General features: G+C 38.5%; 1 protein-coding gene across 1 annotated transcript; it reads left to right on the top strand.

The window, feature by feature from the left end:
- The first annotated feature begins 378 nt into the window (after nt 1-378).
- On the top strand, nt 379-24,572 carry acvr1ba (activin A receptor type 1Ba). Its single transcript, XM_073875339.1, has 9 exons — nt 379-580; nt 17,725-17,967; nt 19,177-19,437; nt 19,513-19,743; nt 20,022-20,189; nt 20,303-20,463; nt 22,003-22,123; nt 23,221-23,351; nt 23,813-24,572. Exons 1-9 carry the CDS (start codon nt 490-492, stop codon nt 23,936-23,938), a joined length of 1,533 nt encoding a protein of 510 aa, XP_073731440.1. The 5' UTR covers nt 379-489; the 3' UTR covers nt 23,939-24,572.
- Nucleotides 24,573-24,629: the final 57 nt, after the last annotated feature.

Raw genomic sequence — 24,629 nt, 5'->3', positions numbered from 1 at the left:
AATTTCTCAATGAGTGGGAACAGGGCCCACTAAAGGGGCTTGAAGATGACTTATGACTTGAAAATGATAAGACAAAGCATTTGAATAAACTAAAATTCAGGATAGCCCTTGGTGTTTAGTTATTTCTATAACAAATATACATCTTTCTAGCTGTCAAGCTGAAGAATTATTTTTTGGGTACAAATAGTGTTTGTGTGTTGTGGGGGCTTTAAATATTTCTGTGGACAATGTGGGGGGGGACCTTAAAGTCAAACAGGTTGAGATCCACTGTTCCAGACAAGAACATCACGCCGAATTCACAAATGAATCCTTGTGAAGAGACATTCACCACAACAAAGGAGCCGAGGCGTGGAGCCCTCCCCTTTAAAACCGGGCACACCCCTTTAACCCACTATTGTCTACCCGAGCCTGGCAGGCGCTGGATGGTCGGTTTGTGGTTGTGTTGGAGATCTCGCTCGCTTGTCAATATCACGCACAACCAATGCATTAATGCAAAGAGATGGGAATGTCGCAGTCATGTTTCCACGACGAACTGCTGTAGCGCTGCTCGCCCTGTGTGGATTCATAGCGGCTGCTGATGGTGAGTCGCGTGCTTGTGTCTGTCTGCGTGTATGTATGTGTGTGTGTGTGTGTGTATTGTATTTGATAGGCTGCTGGTTCTTGTGGAGAGACACTGGCCCGGTTTTATCATGGCGCTGTGTCTGGGATTTGTGAACGACTCATTTGTAGTGTAAATAAACAGCTCTGCATTGTAGCGTTTATGTCGTACGTTCGAGTCGTGCGCATTTTTTGTGATTTGTCTGTACCGCGTGAGAGCGTTTGTTGTCAGGAACTCAAAACAAACTCTCTGATCAACCTTTGTATGTAAATGCAATCGTTGTTGTTAAATTAATTTGTAATCGTTTGTATTATTCACGCGCGTGCTCAAGCGTTAAACAATTCACAACATGCTGGTCACACATTTCAAGGTGAATTTAGGCATGTAAACTACGAGTACTTACCTATTCAAATGACCTTTATTTTTGCATTGAAGTATTAGGTATACAAACATAAACAGGGAAAATGTTCGTATTTCAAATATGATATAATAAATGACATTAATTTACATAAAACAAGAAAAGCATAGTAAATAAAGTCTTGAAACTTTCATAAAGTATTTTTATTTTGTATAAACATGAAAGTTCATACGACGTCCAGTATTTCACAGAACTGACGTCACAATTAATAATACGTACGTTGCACAAGCGACATTTATAAACACGAGACAGTTAAACGCGCGAAGTTCAGTTCCTCGTGGCCGATTATTTTAATATATCAAATGGAACGGACTTTATTTGTTTAATTTGTTATTGTTTAATATAATATATGTTGTATCTTTATATTGTTGTGATATACTTACTGTGATTTTCTTCTTGTTAAAATGCGCCCTAATTGACCCCATAAATTGTTGCCAAGCCATTAGGCTCAGGAAATGTTGCCAGTTTGGTAATAATGATCCATAAAACGAAAGAATAACCCGGCTTTAGTTATTATATCAATTATTCACAAAGTCCATAGCTTCCTGAAGTTGTGTATTATAACTCAAGGCAAGTCTATCAGTGTAGGATGGGAAGTTGGTCATTCAGCAGATTCCGATTGAAGTGAGATTCAGAGTCTGGTTCTTTGTAATGGAAATGTGGGCAATGAGCCCTATTCAGTGGCCTGTCATGGGAGTCTGCCTTTCTTTTGTATGGACAAACTGATGGTCGTTACATTCGCAGCACAAATAAACATGTCTGTGGTTGCATGGCACGCTGCAATAACAGTTTGTGCCTGGAAACGCTGGCAAGATTTTCTGGAAGGATTATGTCATCTCTACAAAACTGTGCGGTATTTGTGTTCAGATGATATTAGCATGTAAACAAAATATGCTTGTGTGAAACAGAGCAACCTTCCACACAAAAATAAAAAAACATCAATATTTAAAACCTATATATGACTCGCTCTTTATTTTGAGAAAGTCTCAATACAAAGGAAGTCAATGGGGCCCCATGTTGTTTAGTAACCAACGTTCTTCAGATGTACTGCAGATTAAAGATAGTCATATAGGTTTGGAATGAAATGAAGGGGAGTAAGTAATAAAAGGGTTTTCATATTTACGTGAACTATCCCTTTAAAATATGAATGGTCTTGTTGCAAATACCAAATGTTTTTCAAGAAGGACTGTGGTAATAAATTTCAACGCAGCAGGGGCCAGACTTCAGAAATTTAAGCAATCTGTGATCTTTAATGGGTGAGTCATCATTATCCACGAAGCATCCTCTGTTCACAAAAAATGTGGTGCACAAAACGTTGCCAAATGCTCTAACAGAACTTGATAGGAACAGCAATGGACAGATCCCACCTGTAGTAAGTTTGACTGGGTCAGCCCAATGTCAGACTAGACAGTGAGTGGATTGTAGTGCAAGAGCTGTCAGTGATGGGTTTGCACAGCTGCCGGCAGTTGGATACAGACTATTGGAAATGGAGCAAATTGGAGTCTCCGGCAATGTTATGGTAATTATTCCATTGAGGCGGTGAAGCCAGGGAATCCGAAGCTATTCAGTGTCCCCGGGCCCTGCTTGTAGAGTAGCCTACTTGTTGTGTATTACTGACTAGTTTTCTTTCCGAGTCTGTTATCAGAGTTTTTGTTTGTTTTTGATAAACTGGCTTGTTGTGAGTGTTCGGGTTCTAGATGTCGTGTGACGCTTCTCACAGGCCCGTGTGAGAAAGCAACAGCAATGTGATATGGGCACCGTGAGCTCGGCAGACAGCCGTAAGGCAGGGTGCGTCTCTTTCATCATCTTTTATTCTTTCCCAGATTTTTCTTTTCCCTTCACACAGAGAAAACCGGAGCGTTGAACTTGCACTGATTCACAGCATTGCTGTTTCTCTATGTTAGGTGGAAAACATGCCAGGAATGTCACAATCACCCATTTAAACTTGTATTTTATGAGTGATTCACTCGCTTACAAGAACTGATTGTTAATGTGTTCCAACTATCATTTACCATAAGAGAAGAAAAATGTGAACGTGTAAGTCTGGCTTCATTAGTTCAATTATTAGTTTACTCCGTTTTAAATTTCTCACTGAAACTTATGGGTTAAGCTTATTTCACCCAAAAATGAAAATTCTGTCATTTACTTATGCTATTCTAAACCTGTATGAGTTTTTTTTATTCTGTTGAATACAAAAGAAGATATTTTGATAAATGATGGCAACTGCACAGTTGATGGGACCCATTGAAGGAAAAACATAAGGAACTACGGAAGTCAACTGTGTGCTTACCATCATTTATCAAAATGTCTTTTTTTTTGTTCAACAGAATTAAGAAACTCTTATACCCCATTCACACAGCACTTTGGTCCCAAAAAATGTTTTTATAAAATTGGCAGAGAGGCTTCTGTGTGAACACAAACACGTCCCGTTATGGTGCTTTTCCATCGCATAGTACCCCACGGTTTGGGTCAGGTCGGGTTAGCTCACCTTACTTTGGCTTGATTAGCTTTTGCATCGAGTTTAGTAACACTTCGCAGTGGGAGGGATTATAGGCGTGTCGCTATATTTGCGCTGCCTACTGCTGTGACATCATACAAGTGAGAGCATTGTTGGAATGCTATACATTCCCATACATTCATTTATTTCTCAGTCCGACACAAAATCAAAATTGGCCACCACAAATAGATGTTTGCACATTGCGTTTTTTACTACCTCTGTCTCACATGACAGTTTCTGTACAAACACCCGTGGCGTCGATCGACGTGCTCTGCTGAGCCTCATTTAAGTTGCATACACACATAATGCACACGTGCGTTGCGAATGTGCCGCTACAAACCGCAAGTCTGGGAAAAAATGTTTTTCATCGCTAAAAGGGAGTTTGGGAACTTATAGCAGAGCACAGATGACAACATGTTTGCTTGAGACAGCGCAAGCTAGCACTAAGTTAAAGCTAATCGTAACATTTTAGCGATGACGCTGGTAGTGACGATTCTCTCAGTGTTTTCGTGTCATGTTTGATATCAGCTCGGATTGCTAAAAAAAGTATTGAGATACTATGTACGACACCCAATGAAAAAGCTCCGAAAGGTAAGCTGACCTGACCCAAACTAAACCAAACCGTTGGGTACTATGCAATGGAAAAGCGCTATTATAGTTCATGTTCACACAGAAGCCTCGCTGCCAATTTTATAAAAACTTCAGTTTTAATAATCACTTCCGTAAAGAGGACCTAGTAACATTGCGTAACATTCACAGAGAAAGCATTCTCTGTGAACAAGACAAGAGGCATAAAGAATGTCGTAAGGGGTGTGTCGTAGTGAGGATGTGTGTGTCATGGCAACAAGAAGTTATTATTCAGCTCTTTGACACAGGGTTTTAATTGCAGATTAACATTCACAACGAGACATGTCTGCAAACTGGACTAAAGCAGAGATCAGGGAGCTCGTCACTATCTGTGCTGCGTGACAGAACAGCGTATCTCGAGAGAAATTACGGATAATTAGCAAACTTAAGATGCTTCGAAGTGCATGACTTTAAATACGTCACATGTCTTTGCAGGATTTTACGGTATGTGTGTGAATGCCTTGGCAATGGCAGTGTGAATGAACCAAAAATCAAATGACCTCGGATGCATTTTCCGTGTATTTTCCGTAATCTCTGTGTGAAATTGGCTAGAACAACACTAGGGTGAGTAAATAATGACAGAATATTCATTTTTGGTGAATTATTCCTTTAAGACTTTTTGTTATCTATCCCAAACTTTGTATGCGTTTTAATTTGGAATAGTACAGAGAAAATATTCAAGAATTGTTCAAACTGTTCCAGTCAAATGTGAAATACCGTATTTTTTGGTCTATAATGCCTTGTAAGTCAGTATGAATTAATTTTGACATTTATGAGGCAAGAGACAACATTACTGTCTACAGCCGCGAGAGTACGCCATATTCTTCTTCTGTATTTATGTAATTCAATGGATTCAGTAATGTAGAATGACGAGTATGCGAACTTCACGCTAGTCGGCTTGTTCGGTTATTTTAGCCTATTCAACCTTCGAGGTAAGTTCTGTATGCTATGGTTTATCGTTTAAATGACTGATAATATTACTTTAACGTACAGATATCTATTCAGCCTGCTGTTCTGTCTGATATTGTTTAGTTGAATAACTTGCCTTTCCAGATTAAATGTCTGTTCTTCGGCTTAGATTTTGTAAAATAAGTTTCTAAATAAACGCGACGTATAGTCCACTGTGACTTATTTCGTCTTAATGATGCATTTTTGAATGATGCAGCTTATACTCCAATGCGGCTTATAGTCCGTAAAGTACGGTAAGTGTTTTAGAGGAATGTGGCTATATATTTTTGGGTGAGCCTTCCATTTAATAAAATCGATACAGCAACCACAAGCTTTACACTTGTGTTATAAAAGCAGGCAAGAGCATGCATTTGAACCCCATACCTGCAGTAGAGCTCCAGGTGTGGAGGTATGGAAATGAAAGGGAGCACATAAAGCCATATTTTGCATGTGTGTGCTTGTATATAACATCAGAGCACAGAAAGATATGTGGGTTTATAATGTGTGTAATGGCGTGTGCCTGGGAAGGCTGGCTGGGGGTTGAGTCCACGGTCACGGCAGACTGAGGTTGGTGTCTGCTTCATTAATGACCTTGCTAATAACCTGAACGGCCCATTACATGGAAGGACAGACCTTTTCCTGGCCTGCTTGTTGAGAAATATTACATTTAACTGAAAGGATTTGTAGTTTCAAAGATTATTATCTCGCATCCTTCCTTCTGCTTTGCTGAAAACGGGTCATGAGTCATGACTCTTGATCGTAAACGTAAGCTTAACGATATAGTTCACCAAAAAGTTAACAGAGGTGTTATTTACTCAATGTGTGTATTTCTTAAAAATCTGTTTTATATGAGTGTGTTTCATAGAAAAAAATACAAGCATTCAGCTTTAAAATGATGAAATGATGAAATATTATTTAATTTCATTTTTAGTAATACCAGTATCTAGTATGATTCTCTTCATCATGTGATTTATTCGTCCCAGACAGTAGTATTATTTTGCGGTATTAGGGGGTTTCAGACTGCTGTCTCTTTGTAAGAGAAAAGCATTCAGGTTTCTGGGGGAAAAGAGATTTCAGACTCCTGACCAGATGAGTAATTTGACCATGAGGGTGCCAAAGAAGCTCCCCTTCCCTTCACATCATTGATTTTGTGAGTGGGTGAGCGTGTAGCTCTGTGTGTTTTAGAGTGCACGTCTGTGTGTGTTTGTGTGTATATGTGTGTGCGTGCGCTGTCTGGTGGCGTCTGCATGTCTTAATCAGCTCCCTGTCTGGGTGCTCTGTGGATCCCGTTTCAACCCTATGCATCTTGGGTAACTGCACTCTCTGTCTGCCCGCTCTCAGTAGCCCCTGGCATCCTGCTCTCCTGAGCGACTGAGGATGATAGGCTTTCATTATCTACAGGAGGTTAAAGGAAGAGCTAATGCCTGCAAGGAGATGAGCACATTGCCATCCATTTGTAATAGATTTGATTTTGTCACAGGGGCAATATTTGCTTCCAAGCTTTTAAACCACATGGTCTTGTTTTTGACCCCGACTTGGAAGTTCACACTTTGCGGATACTTGAGGAGCCATTTACAAGACACATTTTGCACAACTAAAAATGGAAAACGTTTCATTTTGGCCGTTCAAGTTTTTAAATACGATACAGTTAGCACCTCTTTGTAGTGAAAATTCCAATCAGAAGTGATCATACCTATGCCCTATTCCCTTTGAAGATCAGAACCCTTGGGGGCGGTTTCCCGCACAGGGCTTATCCAAGTCCCAGACTAAAATGCATGATTGATCTGCCTTAACTCTTTCCCTGCCAGCGTTTTATTTATTTTTTAAATGCCAGCATTTTTAACGATTTTCACAAAAGTTTAATGCTTTCCAGAAATATATATATATACATACATTATATCAAATGAAAGAACATACCCTCTGCTTTCAAAGAAGCAAATAAAAGATTTCAAGCTATCTTCAATTTTTGTATCACCTCTCAAATATTTGTAGGTTTTATCAAAAATATCAAATTTAGATAATTGCATTTTTGTAAAGGACTTTTGTTAGAGATCAGATTCAGAGTGATGATCAAAACATACACCCAGTTTTAACTGTTTTTGAATTAGCTGTTTTTTTTTAACTGTTTTTGATTGCTTAAGTGTTTTATATGTTGTGTAAGAGCACCACCTAGTGAATAATAGTGGAAATATGGATCGCCATAAAAACTCGTCCTTGGCAGGGATGCGTTTTCTCTTAAGTGACGAGATAACTGTTCGTCAATTAAGAGAAAGAGGCTTCGTTTTAAGCATCCTTCGAATTGGGACGTCCTTACTAGCCTTAAAGGGATAATTCACTCAAAAAAGAAATAATGTCATTAATGACTAACCCTCATGTCGTTCCAAACTCGTAAGACCTTTGTTCATCTTTGGAACACAGTTTAAAATTTGTATATTTAGTCCGAGAGCTTGCTTGAGCCTTCATTGAAAATCTACACACGGTATACTGTCCATGTCCAGAAAGGTAATAAAAACATCATCAAAGTAGTCCATGTGACATCAGTGGGTCAATGTGTTGAAGCATCGAAAATACATTTTGGTCCAGAAATAACAAAAATTACGACTTTATTCAGCATTGTCTTCTCTTCCGCTTCTGTTGTGAAGTGCATACGCAAGACTAAAGTCATGTGACAACAGTGACGTGGATGAAGTGTTATCCTCAGTTATCCTTTTTTCCCCAAACATACAGCGTGTGTCTCCTTCAGACTGTAAACAAAGCTCGGGCGCACAAAAAAACCCAGCTGGGGCGCACCAGATAACACGTCATTCACGTCACTGCAGTCATGTGACGTTAGTCTCGCGCATGCACTTCACAACAGAACAGAAAGAGAAGACAGTGCTGAAAATAGTCGTAATTTTTGTCTTATGATCTTACGAGTTTGGAACAACACGAAGGTGAGTCATTAATGACATTATTTTCATTTTTGGGTGAACTATCACTTTAAGTCGCGCTGCTGTGATGCAGTCGGTCTTAGAATGCGTCCTTAGAAGGTTGCAGCCTTCGAATTGGGACACAGCTACCGTGTGACATTGTCAACTACTGACCTGGCATGCATAATACAGTTTTTAGTCATTTTCGCGTACCCATGTGCCGTAAAACATACGTAAAAACATAAAAAGAAACATTTCTATTTTTAGTTTATCGGTGTCGTGCAAATGTACCCTTAATCATAATACCACTGATGTGAAGCTGCTTGCGGCTTCATCATTGATTAAATCTCCCATGAGCCTAACTCTCATCAACAGAGCGCACTCTTAATGGCAACGATTTCATTCAGGTCTTCCCGCACTGGTTTTCATTTCCTGTCTGAACAAGAATGGAATGATAGGAAGTTGTCCTTAAATGAATTCTCCCATTTTGCCGGGTTAAGCCAAGTCTAGACTAGGTTTTAAGGTTTGTCCAATCTAGTATCTTGGCCAAAATCCTAATCGCAGCTGGGGGCTTTGTAAGTGCCCCCCCTTGACCCCACATCCCTCTGTTGCCTCTTTATGTTCTGTCCTTGCGTATCGCTTACAGCAGCAGCTCTTAAAAGCATGTCAGGGGAGTCCCCTACCCCCTGAAAGCATAAAGGTAACCTCCCCCATTACCCGCCACACAACCCACTCCTATCTTTTGTCCCAACACAGCCCGCCCAATCCCTCCTCATGTCCCTCTAATCTCCACACAAAGAGCCAGTGTAAGGCCACCAATTATGCGTGTACAAGACCTCGCCTGGCCCAGCCGCTAGTGCTTCCTCACTGCAGGTTTGGAGCTGTGCACAGCGAGGAGTTTTGTTTTTGATATGGTTTGTTTGAGTTTCACAGGAATATGAATGTTAAGAATGTGAATTTCAAGTGATTTATTATGTAAAAATGATTGGTTGGTAAATGTAGGCATTCCTGTTGTATACTAAATCAACCTTTGTCATCAGATATGCTTTGATTTAAAACGTAGCAGTCTATGGAAGTAGCATTTGTAATGCAAAACAGTTTAGTTTGGTTTTTTTATGTAAAACTTTTCGGTTTTTACTATAACGTTGTCGTGCAAACAGCCTAACAATGAACAATACTTCTACAACATTTATTATTGTTAGCTATGTTAATTTCAGCATTTACTAATACATTTTATTACCCGGCTCGTTGGAATGCTTGATTCTGATTGGCCAGTTGCGACATTTGCAGGTTTGCTATTCCCAGATAACAACCACTCAGTAACCCGAATGCTGCAAATCATTTGACAGGTACACAATTTATTTTAAAGGGACACTCCACTTTTTTTTTTATAAATATGCTCATTTTCCAGCTCCCCTAGAGTTAAACAATTGAGTTTTACCGTTTTGGAATCCATTCAGCCGATCTCCGGGTCTGGTGGTACCACTTTTAGCATAGCTTAGCATAATCCATTGAATCTGATTAGACCATTAGCATCGCGCTCAACAATAACCAAAGACTTTCAATATATTTCCTATTTAAAACTTGACTCTTCTGTAGTTACATTGTGTACCCCTATATTAACATATTAATAACATACATGACATTATATTTACAAATGATTAAAGCAAATATGGTGTTCGTAATATCTGAACTTCTCTTAACACCAAAAGTAAATGGGTTTTCCTTGCGGAAAGTCTGCATTCATTAAAAAATGAGCAGATCAAATATTTCAAATCAATATTTAATGTTCCTTACCTTATGTAAATAGCCGTGTAATAAGCGGTTGTTATTGCAGTTATTGCCCCATAGTGTTTACCGTGAAGTGTTTAAAGTTATCCGTATTCACCTAGCGGGTATGATGTGGCAGAATTGACAATAAAGCAGACTTAAAGCTCACGTAACACACGCTGTTTCTGCATTTCTGATGTTAATCTGGAGTACCTATAGAGTAGTATGACATCCTTTATATCTCTGAAGAGTCTTTAGTTTAATCAGATTTATAAAAGAAAGATTAGCTTTACCGAATCTTTCCGATAACGTACAAAAAAATGAAGAAGGAGGAGTTACTTTCGCAGGAGGAGTGAGTACGAGTCATGCAACACTATACAACACTGTTTTAACTTATGATTCACTACATGTTCGTGTCATTTATATAATATACACGCGCCTATTTCCAACATAAGACAGAAGTCTTACTTAACGCGTGCAACTCGTCATGACCCGGTTCTGAAAATCCACCGCATCAAACACACACGCAAAACTCCGCTGCTAATCCGGATAATAAACTATATCCATTGTTTCCATAAGGCTGGATGTCTTCTCCTTACATCCAAAAACACACTTCTTGTTGTGCCATTGTTGACTTTTGAAATTAAACAAAGCTGAGTGGTGTGATAAGCTGTTAGCAAGCTCTAGCGTTTCCCGCTGACTAACGGCTGGGCGGGGTTTTCCGGGGGAAGTTTTCCGGCGGAAGCCCATATAAAGAAGTGATACGTATCGAAAACCCCTGAAACGTCAGTTAGAACTGTAATCGAAAAAAACTAGCCGAAACTTGTACGAACCCTGGCGAAGTGCATTCGGCACAGAAATACTCTGAAACACGCCCAACTGCGGTTTTGACACTTTGCCTATGTTTAGCATGAGGAAACAACTCTATAACTGTGTTAATAGGTCAGAATGCTTGAAATACCATTAAACCCCCCCTTTAAACTTAAACTTGAATCAGGACCTGACGGGAAGTGGAGCACAATGAGGCAAAGATTAATCACGATTAATCGCATACAAAATAAAAGTGATTTTCTTTTGCATAATATATGTGTGTGTGTACTGTGTGTGTAATTATGTATATTTAACCACACACACATACATGTATTCATTTCAACAGACAATTTTTTTTATTTCTGTTGTTATTTATTTATATATCATATAGAATATATAAAAATATAAATAAATCTATATACACATGTAAATGTTTCTTAAATACATGTGTGCGTGCGTGCGTGTGTGTGTGTGTGTGTGTGTGTGTGCGCGTGCGCGTGTGTGTGTGTATATATATACATAATAATTACACACAGCACACACTCGTATATTATGCAAAAAATCACTTATTTTGTATATTTGTCACATATTATCGCAATTAAAGGTGCAGTGTTTAAATTTTAGCAGCATCTAGTGGTGAGGTTGCGAATTGCAACCAACGGCTCAATCCACAGCTCACCCCTTGCTTTTGAAACGCATAGAGAAGCTACGGTAGCCGTCACCGAACAAACATGTCATTGTCGGAGACAACTTAGTACAAAAGTTTGTTCGTTAAGGACTTCTGTAGAAACATGGCGGCTCAAAATGGCGAATTCCATGTAAGGGGACCCTCTGTGTATGTAGATAAAAAGGTCTCGTTCTAAGGTAATAAATACATAACGATTCATTATAAAAGGTCTTTATACACCCCTGATAATATAGTTTTGTATATTATTTAGCATTTCTGTCAAGAGATCCTTCTAAAAAGTACACACTGCACCTTTAATCTGTGCCCAGCACTAATTATTAAATATTAAATGACTATATTACTCATTGTTAGTTCATGTTAGCTACTAATGTTAACAAATACAACTTTATTGTAAATAAACATGAGTGATATTTTTAGATTGTGTAAGATGGAGAGGATCCTGTCTGAAAAGGAGGCTGGTTAGGTTTTTTTTTTTTTAAATAAGCTATAGTATCCTATGACAGCATGGTGTATTGTCAGCATAAATAGTTGGCATGTTGAAATGTTTGCCACGACCCCGTTCACAACACTGGGAGGAAATGTCGCGTCGAGATAAGTTTCACTGACATGAAATGTGTATGTGCAGGCACATAATGGTTGACCTGAAAAGGCTTTGTGTTTCGTTGCTTAGCTAATGGATCGAGTTACTTTTTTACTTTCAAAACGTACTTGACACACAAAGGCATTTAAGTGGCGCACGATTGTGATAGTGAAGTCTTTATTGTTCGATGGCGACACGACTGTTAAGTATGCTTATCCTGTTTGTAATTAATGTAATATCTTTGTTGTGTTCTCTCAGACTCTTACAGAAAGAGCCAATTACGGTCATTTTATTTGCCTCCCAGAGTGTCTGCGGGTGATTCAGTGATATTGCGTGTGCTCCATTAGAGCAACTGTTAGTGGCTTATGGCACCGTGTCTTTTCTCCCGTTATCAGGGCCTGGTCACCTCGACGCAATCTGCAGGAAATTCCTCTAGCATGTGAACTTCACTTGGATTGGATCTGATCCACTAATGGTTACTGGCAGTGCACTTTAGTGTGTGTTTAAGATCACAGCCTTTATAAGATATATATATAGAGTACACAAACACACTAGCACACTCCTCCCTCGCTGACTGACACACACATACACCACGAAGAGCAAGGTTGACACTTGTTCAAAGAGGTGTGGTTGGGACTCATGTCAAGAGTTTTGCAATATCATGCGTGTGAAAAACATTGAGAGGAAGTGTAGTGAGTCAGATCAATTGTGCGTTAGTGGAATAATGTGTGTGTGTATGGAAGAGATGAGTGACAACAGGAGTAAATACTAAAAGCAGGATCTGCTCATGAAGGCCACAAGAAGACAGTACTGTTGGAAAGCAATAAAATAAGATTGAAGCCTTTTTGTGCGTTGGTGGGCTCTGTCGTGATCAACTATTAGGCATCTGAAGTCCGGTTATTTTAAAACCAGTGCAATTTGTTTTAAGTGGCCTGGCATTGTTTGCAGTTCAGCATTGGGCTGATAAACCCGAGGGCGCCAGTGAAGTGTGACAGCCAGTCAGTCTTCATGTCTCGACCTCGGTCACCCGTCTGTGTGTCCCGGCAGTATCCCCATTTTCGTCCCGAGTTTGTCTGAACCTGCTGAAGACAGAGACCCAAAAATACACAATGGTAATGATGCTTTTAAAATAGCTTCGAAATGCAAGGCAGTTTTCTGTCATGGTGTCTGACTATTCACAAGATTGATGATATCATTTATTTCTGCCTGCAGGGTTCTGAGATTATAACGTAGGCAATATGAAATTCCAAAATGTGTTTCCTTTTTTTGGAACATTTGGATATATCAAGGTTTTATTGGTTGGATGCATTTATATTTATGCATTTGGCAGATGCCTTTATCCAAAGCGACTTAAATATTTTTTGCATTCAAACCCATGACCTGTACACTACTAATGCAATTGAACTACATAAATGCATGTTAAAACAATGACATGTTGTTGAAACTCATGCACATACAATATTAAAATGGCATGCATTATCATCTATCATACCTTGTACCACGGTACTGTTTTGCAAGTGACAACATTCAAGCAAATAACATGATTTTAAAGGGCACCAATTGTCCGATTCAAGATTTTACATTTCCTTTGGTGTTTAAGTGTGTATTAGTACATGTTAACGATAAGTTAACTCCTGTTGGCTTTGCATTGTGACCGAATCCTTCGAACATGGTAAGGAGTGCCACATTTCCGTCTGATGTCAGAGGTATTCAGGCCAATCAGGGACGGGGCGCTTTTCAAATCGATGAGTTTTGTACAAAATCAGTGCGTTTCAGGAAGACCGTGAAATTTGGAGCTACAAAAATGTATGATGTATCATCCAGCGCCACTTGTGCCAGCACAGACCTGAATGATACCTAAAATCATTTAACTTGGATGATTAAAATCCTATAGACCTTTTGCGAGTCGACGTCACAGTAACGTCACATGCGCAATGTGGTGGCAGAAAATCTGTGGAAATGAATGAGACACGAGTGAAACGAACAATATAACTCACTAGAACATGTCTTGTTGTGTTGTTGAGTGTCAGAATAGGAATGCCAAAATAGATGACCTTCATTTTTATAGTATACCGTCGTCAAAGACACCATTTGAAGATAAACGTAGGTGTTTATGGTTGCAATAAGCCCTCAAGTGGACAGACTGGAGTGATGAAATCATCTGAAAATCTTTTAATAATTTGAATAGAAAATAATTAGAGAAGATATTCGGTGTTCTGTCGAAGTCTGAACCCTCTATGTGTTTCTTATAGTGTTTTCAACACGTTACGTTTATAATTTATTTAGAAAGATTAAAGATTTATGAGTTCATAATATCAATAATATAACCATTTATTAAAGTTTTCATATTTTTTACCTTATATCTTAGCCTATGTCTTATTACTGTTTGTTCTAAATTATGATGTTTACTAATAAATATATAAAAATAACACACACACACACGATTTAAAGTGTTTATAATATATAAACAGGCCTATACAAATTAATTTGTATGTAAACATAATAGTTTAAAAACAAACACGTAGGCTATAAATATAAGGAAGAAATTGAAATCAGGAAAATGATGAAATATTTAATAAATTATATTATACAGAATACATTATAGTATTGCTCTTATAAGTACTTCAGTGATTCATACTGTAAAAATAATTGATTTACCAATAAAGAACAATACATATACATTATATACATGCACACATATCAGTAGCCAAGCCATTTAAACGTTTAATTTATTTAAAAAATAAACGTAACTTGGTGAAAATGTTATAAGAAACATTACACTTAAGAGAAATATAGGGGAAACAGACTTCTACAGAACACCGGATCCATAAAAATCACAGTTTAAACGCTAAAACACTTCACACCGCTATTGCGAAGCTGTCACTTTCTGCCACCAGTTGGGCTCCGCCCACAAAAAAACGTCATCTCTGTTTGCAAACACGCAAAAGGTCTATAGAGCCCAAGCCACATCTCAAAACCAGAATATTAAGATTTTGATTTGGGTCAGACTTCGACCACCTTACTAATTATTAGGCCTGTCACAATGATTAAATAATCGTCTCATCGCAATTGTTTGACCTCATCGCGATGATTTCAGATCACCGCAATCATTGCACATCTCTCTAAAAAACACAAGGGGGAGCTGCAGCGCCTGTATAAATGAGACCGTATCAGATTACTTTTAAAAATGTGTTATATGTATAAATATTTACGTCCAGATAAACCTTGCAAAAGATTTAATTTAAATAATCACAACAATCTGTGAAAATTATTTCATAAACAAAAAAAGTATGAGAATTAAATGTCAAAGCAATAAACAGGCAATTAATCGTCATAATTTATTTAACAATTAACCATCAGCCAAATTTCATAACCGTGATAGCCCTACTAATCATGTAGCAATGCGTTAGCAAAATGTTAATGGGTTTATTGTAATGCATTTGAAAATCAGTATTGAGATGGCTTAAAAACTAATAAAACATCCAAGACTGTATTGAGTGGCTCTTGTTTGTCACATTATATATTAAAGGTACTGCAGTAGAGGTCCAGATCAGTCAATCCTATGCCAGCTTCTGCCGTAAACGGTCTGTTTGGGTTCATCTGCAGTGCCGGATTCAGTTTCATGTTACGGAGTTTGGTAGCAAACTAGATTCAGCATGCAGTATATCTGCTAGGGCTGCACGATTCCAGGAAAAATGATGATCACGATTGTTTTGCTCAAACTTTTGATCACGATTAAAAATACGATCATTCTTTTAGTGAAGAACTTCTATTTACTTCAGTATTTTTATTACACTTTACAGCCATGTATATAATATTATATACATTTATATTCCTATATTATAAAATATTTTATTGTTTTGTAATATCCACAGCTCCAATTCTCTTAGATCTTTTTAAAACATTTAAAATAATTCCGCAAAATACGCATACATTTTGCAAAAGAAATCCGCAGAAATAACAAAAATAACTCCTTACACAGATTCCTTACAGCTGTACGACTATTGCAGCAATTAAAGCAGTTCAGTTTTAACTGTCAAAATTATAAAATATCTTTTATTTATTTTGGAGCCTTTTTTGTTTGTTAAATTAAGGTTTTTGATAATGAACAAGCGGTTAGCGGCCGACAGCTAACGTCATGTTGACGACTTGTTTGATCAAATGAGCCTCTCAAATCAACAATTCACTTGCCTACAATAACGTCTATATAATATGTATATTTTGAGCATATAACAATGTTAGTTTAAATGTTTATTATCAGCACACTATTTTTAAAAAGCGGAGGGGGGCTGCTCTGTTGCTCGCAGTCGCGGCGGGGTGAAGAAAAATAATGAATCAAAACAAAACGAAATAAACATGAAACGAAATAAACATGCAGGTTGCTTACCTTACACATACGCTATGCATCAGTTATGCACAGTATTTAAGGTTTTTATTCAGTTCTCCATATTCCCCGATGCGCTGAAGGTCCTGCTGCTGGCGGAGACGCTAAACACTGTTGCAACAGGTACGTTGTAAATGTGCGTAGTGGACTCGTGCGATAGGTTAAACGTATTTCTTTTACAATTTATCAATGTCTCAACATTTCTTTTAATTAAATTATTATATATAAAGGTGGAGAAGCCTAAAAAATCCAGAGAACTGGCCGCATCAAATGTGATGTTAAAATTGGTCCGAAACCCGACCCAATGGGCGTAAAAAGGCTGAAATGCAGGGCTCTAATATATATTTATATCAAATTAGAATTAAACTAAAATAAAAACAAAACACTTTTGAATAAAAAAATGCCTATGATATGCCTTTTATGTGGCAATATTTTTTTTTTAAACCCCTTGCTGCTCACGGTGCTTATTGGACACATATCCTCGGCTAACTTACATGATACGTGATCCGTTATTGTTGTCTGTGTCGTGGATGGTCGGGGATTTGTGTCTTCAGCTTTTGAAACTCTTGATATTTCAGGTTTGGACGGAACAGGAGCACAGTTTGCACAAGACTCATGACTTGATCAACATCACTTTCCTCAAATCCGAAATATCAAAATGTAACCCTTATTTTCTGTTGTAATACTCCAGTCTCTTCGGCGTGGATAAACATAAATAAAACACGGGTTACACCGGTAATAATTCACGTTTCATGTTTATTCGGAAGCATCGGCAGAGAAGTATTAAATAGAAATATATGCACAAGGCATATGAAAACATTTCTAAATAACTCTTAGTGTTTGAACATAAGTTCTTTTCCCTTTTTGTTTTTATAAATCATAAATCAAAATAATAAAATAAAATAATGATTTAACAAATTCAAGGTTACAAAAACAATGGAGTAGGCCTATATGACCCTTTTTGGGAATTAAACATACATATTTCTGCACTTTCTTCTTGTTGCTCTGCCATTATATTCGAATGACTGTAAATATCATGATGCTAACGTATTTCTACCTTAACACAGACTGCACTTGCAAAGAAACACTCCGTTTACTCTGACTCCGCCCATAACAAACACTTTGCTTGATTCTAGACCGTGTGTTTTGTGCTTGGTCTTTGCACATTAATCGCGACGATTGTCATTAATTAATCGTGGGGCACGCATATCGTTATCATGATAAAAATACGATTAATCGTGCAGCCCTAATATCTGCTTGAGTTAACTTAGTGGGTCCCTTTCTTCATATTGAGCCTTGTTTGCCCCCTGGTGGTTGTTTCAGACTACTACACTTACATCCTCTGCATTTGGCAAATGCTTTTATCCAGAATATTTTACAGTGCATTTTATGGTACCTATTTTGTCCTGATAACTGAACACATTATCTTCACAAAAAAAAAAAATTTGACATTAATCAATTACAGTTACATTTTAATCTCTCTATCTCTCACCAGCTCTCAAGTGTAACTGCACCTCTTGTGAGAAGACCGGTTATGTGTGCGAGACCGATGGGGCCTGCATGGCCTCCACGTCCTACATTAACGGTCAGGAAGAGCAGCAGGTGCGAATCTGTATCCCTCATGACAGCCTGGTACCGCCAGGACAGCCCATCTACTGCCTGAGTGCCAAGGGACTGGTCAATACACACTGCTGTTACACAGATTTCTGCAACAGCATTAACCTTCAAGTACCAAATGGTAGGAGTTAAAGTTTTTATTTTGTGTGACTTGTTTCTGTATCTTTGTGTACCCAGAGCTGCTATTTCATTCTTGCATCTACAGCTAGTTTTTTAAGTACAGGTCACCACTTCTAAACGTAATATTATGTGACCCTGCCTGTGAAATCCAGGCTAAAGTCTCATAACCTATGAGATTATGGTTTGATTTTACATCAGATTTCATATCGTAATGATTTTATAGAATGTTCCTTACATTATGTAGGATGATTTTATGTAGAGAACAGTAAATCAGTAAAAAATGACTTTAGCTGGGTTTTTTTTAAAGGGACATTCCACTGTTTTTGAAAATATGCTAATTTTTCAGCTCCCCTAGAGTTAAACATTTGATTCTTACCATTTTGGAATCCATTCAGCTGATCTCCGGATCTGGCGCTAGCACTTGTAGCATAGTTAGCATAATCCATTGAATCTGATTAGACCATTAGCATCGCGCTAAAAAAATAACCAAAGAGTTTTGATATTTTTCCTATTTAAAACTTGACTCTTCTGTAGTTACATTGTGTACTAAAACCGACGGAAAAATAAAAGTTGTGATTTTCTAGGCAGATATGGCTAGGAACTATACTTCATTCTGGCGTAATAATCAGGGACTGCTGATGTAACATGGCTGCAGCAAGCGTAGTGATATTACGCACTGCCCGAAAATAGACCCCTGCTATTGAACATAACCAAGGGGACTATTTTCAGGCGCTGCGTAATATCATTGCTCCTGCTGCGGCCATGTTACGGCAGCAAAGTCCTTGATTATTAGGCCAGAATGAGAGTATAGTTCCTAGCCATATCGGCCTAGAAAATTGCAACTTTTAATTTTCCGTCGGTCCTAGTACACGATGTAACTACAGAAGAGTCAAGTTTTAAATAGGAAAAATATTGAAACTCTTTGGTTATTTCTTAGCACGATGCTAATGGTCCAATCAGATTCAATGGATTATGCTTAAAGTTGTACCGCCAGACCCAGAGACCGGCCGAATGGATTCCAAAACAGTTAAATATCTCATTTTTGACACTGGGGAGGCTGGAAAGTTAGCATATTTTCAAGGGAGGTGGAATGTCCCTTTAAAGACAGGGTCACGCTTCTGTCTCATGTGAGCCAATCACAACTGTTGTAAGTCACTTTGGACACAAGTGTCTGCTAAATGCCTAAAAGTAAATGTGACTCCTCTCTCAGGGATTCCTGAAGAAAGGAACTGGTCGGGCTCAGGGAGCAGCTGGGGTCCCGTAGAGCTGGTGGCTGTGATTGCCGGGCCGGTCTTCTTGTTTTGCCTTCTGCTCATTGTGGGAGTGCTGATTTTCCAGCACCACCAGCGGAACTACAACCACCGGCAGAGACTCGATGTTGAAGATCCATCCTGTGATCATCTTTATTTGGCCAAAGACAAGACCTTACAGGATCTAATCTTTGATCTGTCCACCTCGGGTTCAGGCTCTGGTAGGTGACTTTTAATCGCATCAAAAGCAAGTGGTTTGCACATGAACGGTTTGGCTGACGTGTTGTTTGCGACAGGTCTGCCACTGTTTGTTCAGCGGACGGTCGCCAGGACAATCGTACTGCAGGAGATTATAGGTAAAGGACGCTTCGGGGAGGTTTGGAGAGGGAGATGGAGAGGAGGAGATGTGGCTGTTAAGATCTTCTCATCCAGAGAGGAGCGCTCCTGGTTCCGCGAGGCTGAGATTTACCAGACCATAATGCTCCGACATGAAAACATCTTGGGCTTCATTGCTGCTGATAATAAAGGTATGATGCGTCTGTAAACGTTGGTCCATGTTTGACCCTGCCTGTGAAATCTAATTATGAGCATCAACGTTTGATTCCAGTCATTGATTTCAATCTTTGACATGACCTTACTCAGTCAGTATTAAAGATATCAAGGTTATATTTTCACAGAATGTTCTTTACATGATTTTGTGTAGAAAGTCACAGAGACTGGATCACAAATAAAATATAGAGTTTTAAAATATGAATAAAAACATACTTCAATCTCTTTGGTCACCATTTTTCTCTCTGTTTCTTAGACAATGGCACATGGACACAACTGTGGCTGGTCTCCGACTACCATGAACACGGCTCATTATTTGACTATCTCAACCACTACTCCGTCACAATCGAGGGTATGATCAAGTTATCACTCTCGGCAGCCAGTGGACTGGCACATCTGCACATGGAGATCTTGGGTACACAGGGTAAATATAATAAATGTTCACTTAACATCCTGTACATTGTACAAATCCTGTACTCACACAACTTAATACTGTATAAAAATGGAAAACTAAACCTTGACTGTCGCCTCCCACAGGAAAACCAGGCATTGCACATCGTGACCTCAAATCTAAAAACATCTTGGTGAAAAAGAATGGTACTTGTGCCATAGCGGATCTGGGGCTCGCTGTACGTCACGAGTCCATCACTGATACTATTGATATTGCTCCCAATCAGAGAGTTGGCACTAAAAGATACCTTGTCTTTTATAAGTATTACACTCCATGACATTATAAACATTATGTATAAATATTTTGGTTACAATTTCCCGTACAGAGTCTAGATTAAGCCTTAGTTAAAGGGACACTCCGCTTTTTTTGAAAATGTGCTCATTTTCTGGCTCCCCTAGAGCAGTGGTTCCCAAACTTTTTCACCGTGCGGCCCCCCTTGTGTACGGTGCATTCCTTCGCGGCCCCCCAAAGAAAATTTGTGACAAAAAACTGTTCTAAAACTCAACATTTTAATAATAAAAAAAACATTAAATTATACAAAAAGTAGTGCTTTTGGTTAGTAGCCCTATTTTTTAGGTTTAATTACACAGAATTCCTATTAAATTAATGTATTTCATAAAATGTTATAAAACTGGGACCCCCCTGGCACCATCTCGCGGCCCCCAGTTTGAAAACCACTGCCCTAGAGGGTAGACTTTGATTTTTACCGTTTTGGAATCCATGCAGCTGATCTCTGGGTCTGGCGGTACCGCTTTTAGCATAGCTTAGCATAATCCATTGAATCTGATTATTAGACCATTAGCATGGAGCTAAAAATAACCAGAGTTTCTGTATTTTTCCTATTTAAAACTTGACTCTTCTGTAATTACATCGTGTACTAAGACCGTAGTGATATTACGCAGGACCTGAAAATAGTTCACAGCTATTATAAGTTACCAAGTGGACTATTTTCGGGCAGTGCGTAATATCACTACGCGTGCTGCAACCATGTTACGGCAGCAAAGTCATTGATTATTACGCCAAAATGAGAGTATAGTTCCTAGTCATATCTGCCTAGAAAATTGCAACTTTTAATGTTCTGTCAGTCTTAGTACAGGATGTAACTACAGAAGAGTCAAGTTTTAAATAGGAAAAATATTGAAACTCTTTGATTATTTTTAAGCGCGATGCTAATGGTCTAATCAGATTCAATGGATTATGATAAGCTATGCTAAAAGTGCTACCGCCAGACCCGGAGACTGGCTGAATAGATTTCAAAACGGTAAAAATCAAATGTTTAAATCTAGGCGAGCCAGAAAATGAGCAGTGTCCCTTTAAATTAGGCCATTTAAATACAAGGCCATTACAAACCTACCTTACAAAAACATACTGGTATGCTCATTGAGATAAAGTATATTAAGATGTGTCAGTGCAAAATGTTTTTAAATTAAGGCATCTAAACATGCATTTTAATCTGGAGCTGTTTGGGGAAACCACCACATGTAAAGTTCTGTCATTCTGAGATTGCCCCACAATTATTCAGTTTAATTTTTGGGCCATTTTTGCCTTTATTAGATAGATAGTGATTAAGGAGACGACAGGAAAGTATAGGGTGGAGAGAGGGGTATGGGATTGGCAAAGGACCTCGAGCCGGGATTCGAACTCGGGTCGCCAGAAGTGCGTCTGCACCATGTGTCGGAGCACCGTCCACTACACCATCGGCTCCGACAGTTTAATGATGTTTTATGCAATTTTATATACATTTGCACAGTTTAAGTAACATGAGTTTTATTTTCCTTTCAGATACATGGCTCCAGAGGTACTAGATGAAACAATCAACATGAAACATTTTGATTCTTTTAAATGTGCTGATATCTATGCTTTGGGACTGGTATACTGGGAGATTGCACGACGGTGTAATGCTGGAGGTAAGGAAAACGTCTTTCATCCAGTGTTTCACATTGACCTAAGCTTAATTCTTTAATTTCCTTTATGCAAAATGACTCAGAAATTAGCATTTAAAGGGACACTCCAATTTTATTTTAAATATGCTCATTTTCCAGCTTCCTTAGAGTTAAACATTTAAAGAGTTTCGTTGCAAAACGAGATAAATCCATTTTTTAACATTTTTGTCAAAACATGTTTATTATTATGTTATCATGTTATTATTTTGTTTTATGGTGCTACTTAGCTGTATTTTTTAAGTTATTAAGGTTTAAATCAAAACAAACCAACTGCAGTTGAATTGAAATTAATTGGAATGCACAACCAAAAACCAAGTTTTCTGAACAATTAAAAAAATGGTGGTTATCTGGTTTTGCAACGAAACTCTTCATTTGAATTTTACCATTTTGGAATCCATTCAGGTGATCTGTGGGTCTGGCGGTACCACTTTTAGCATAGCTTAGCACAATCCATTGAATCCGATTAGACCATTAGCATTGCGTTAAAAATAACCAAAGTGTTTGAATATTTTTCCTATTTAAAATTTTACTCTTCTGTAGTTACATCGTGTACTAAGGCCGACAGAAAATTAAAAGTTGCGTTTTTTTTTAAGGCAGATATGACTAGGAACTATACTCTCATTCTGGCGTAATAATCAAGGACTTTGCTGCTGTAACATGGCTGCAGCAGGCGTAGTGATATTACACACTGCCCGAAAATAGTCCTCTGCCATTGAAAGTTACTAAAGTGACTATTTTTCGCCGCTGTGTATTATGGCGCCTCCTGCAGCCATGTTACAGCAGCAAAGTCCTTGATTATTACACCAGAATGAGAGTATAGTTGCTAGCCACATCTGCCTAGAAAATCGCAACTTTTGGTTTTCTGTCTGTCTTGGTGCGCGATGTAGCTGCAGAAGAGTCGGGTTTTAAATGGGAAAAATATTCATACTCTTTAGCGCGATGCTAATGGTCTAATCCGATTCAATGGATTGTATTATATTTTCAAAAAAAGTGGAGTGTCCCTTTAAGTATTAAACCCAGACTTGAAACATGAGGATTTACATTGAATGTTGTTATCACAGGCATCCATGAAGATTACCAGCTTCCATACTATGATCTGGTGCCGTCCGACCCCTCCATAGAGGAGATGAGGAAGGTGGTGTGTGACCAGAGACTACGGCCAAATGTGCCAAACTGGTGGCAAAGCTATGAGGTAAAAACAATAAGACATGTTAAATGACCAATCACAGTGTATTCTGTTCTTATGCCACATTGAGGTTTAAAACTTTTTTTTATGATGTATCGATTTCTGGGTCATAAATATCTGCATTGGACTCTGTGCTTTCACAATGTCTTTGGCTACATGTTTTGCCTTCTCGTATATATTTTTTTCCTAGACGTTTCGAGGCATTTAAATCTGAAATCGATTATAATAAACCAAAACAAGAAAAATACAAATAACGGCATAGACGCTGTCGAGTTTCAAAAGCTCTTGCTGATTTTGTATGCATCAGACGGTCTGTGGGCGTGCTGTCTGAGACCGAGACTATTAAATATGATTATACAGCTTTAATTGAATTCAGTTGTTATTTTTGCAAGCATATTTTTATTATGATACAGTGTGATAAAGCTTGAAAAGATTCATTTTTAATTCGGGTGTGCTCGACTCCGCAGGCACTGAGAGTTATGGGAAAAATCATGCGGGAGTGTTGGTATGCCAACGGGGCCGCCCGGCTTACCGCTCTGCGGATCAAGAAGACGCTCTCTCAACTCAGCATCCAGGAAGACGTTAAGATCTGAAACGGACGGGATGCCGCACGTCCCTGTAAAGACGCACAAGCGCATATTAAAGACGAAACCTGCCAGTTTTATCCCTCTCTTTTTTATCCTTTTAATGTTGTGATGAGGCCTACCTCACCATCTCAAATGAAACTACTGAGCATCGGTCGATCCCAACACTTGTCCGGAAGTATAAACAGCCTATTGAGGATGAGCCTCCACGGACCTATCGTTATTTCTTTTGGCAGGAATGACAGATAAGCTGCGACGAGAATTTTGATTTTCGAGAACTTCATTTTACCACTTCGATGATTCATCCCAAACGGACGTTGCTATGTGACATTTGAATTTAGTTTTGTCCATCCCTCATTCACTTATATACGGTATGTCATATTACAACATAAATATACATATATATATATAAACATAGTGCTCTACTGCTGTTGTGAGAATGTGAAAAATGTGGATAACACTGTTTTCTCCTGCTAAGACTTTCAATACATATAAAAATCTAAGTGTAGCAAAGCAAGGACTCCGTGACTGTCAAGTTAAAAAAAGGCATTGCAGCATTTCGTTTCTTGTGGAAGACATGAATTTAAACTACTTGCTCCTGGCAGAACATCAGTAAAAATCAGTCTGCCCATTTATCTTTCTACATTTGCTGAAGTCGATGTGCAACTCTCAGCGTGTGACGCAATGTCCCTTAATGTTC

The sequence above is a fragment of the Misgurnus anguillicaudatus genome, chromosome 13 (assembly GCF_027580225.2).
Source record: "Misgurnus anguillicaudatus chromosome 13, ASM2758022v2, whole genome shotgun sequence".
NCBI lineage: Eukaryota > Metazoa > Chordata > Actinopteri > Cypriniformes > Cobitidae > Misgurnus > Misgurnus anguillicaudatus.
Note: the sequence above shows the minus strand (reverse complement) of the source record. Positions and strands in the feature narration are given on the sequence as shown.

Excerpts from the sequence above, each read along its gene's own strand:
- acvr1ba (XM_073875339.1), top strand. The coding sequence starts at position 490 with ATGCAAAGAGATGGGAATGTCGCAGTCATGTTTCCACGACGAACTGCT. Across the intron at positions 19,744-20,021 it reads CATTGCTGCTGATAATAAAG|ACAATGGCACATGGACACAA; the intron begins GTATGATGCGTC and ends TCTGTTTCTTAG. Across the intron at positions 23,352-23,812 it reads ACTGGTGGCAAAGCTATGAG|GCACTGAGAGTTATGGGAAA; the intron begins GTAAAAACAATA and ends TCGACTCCGCAG.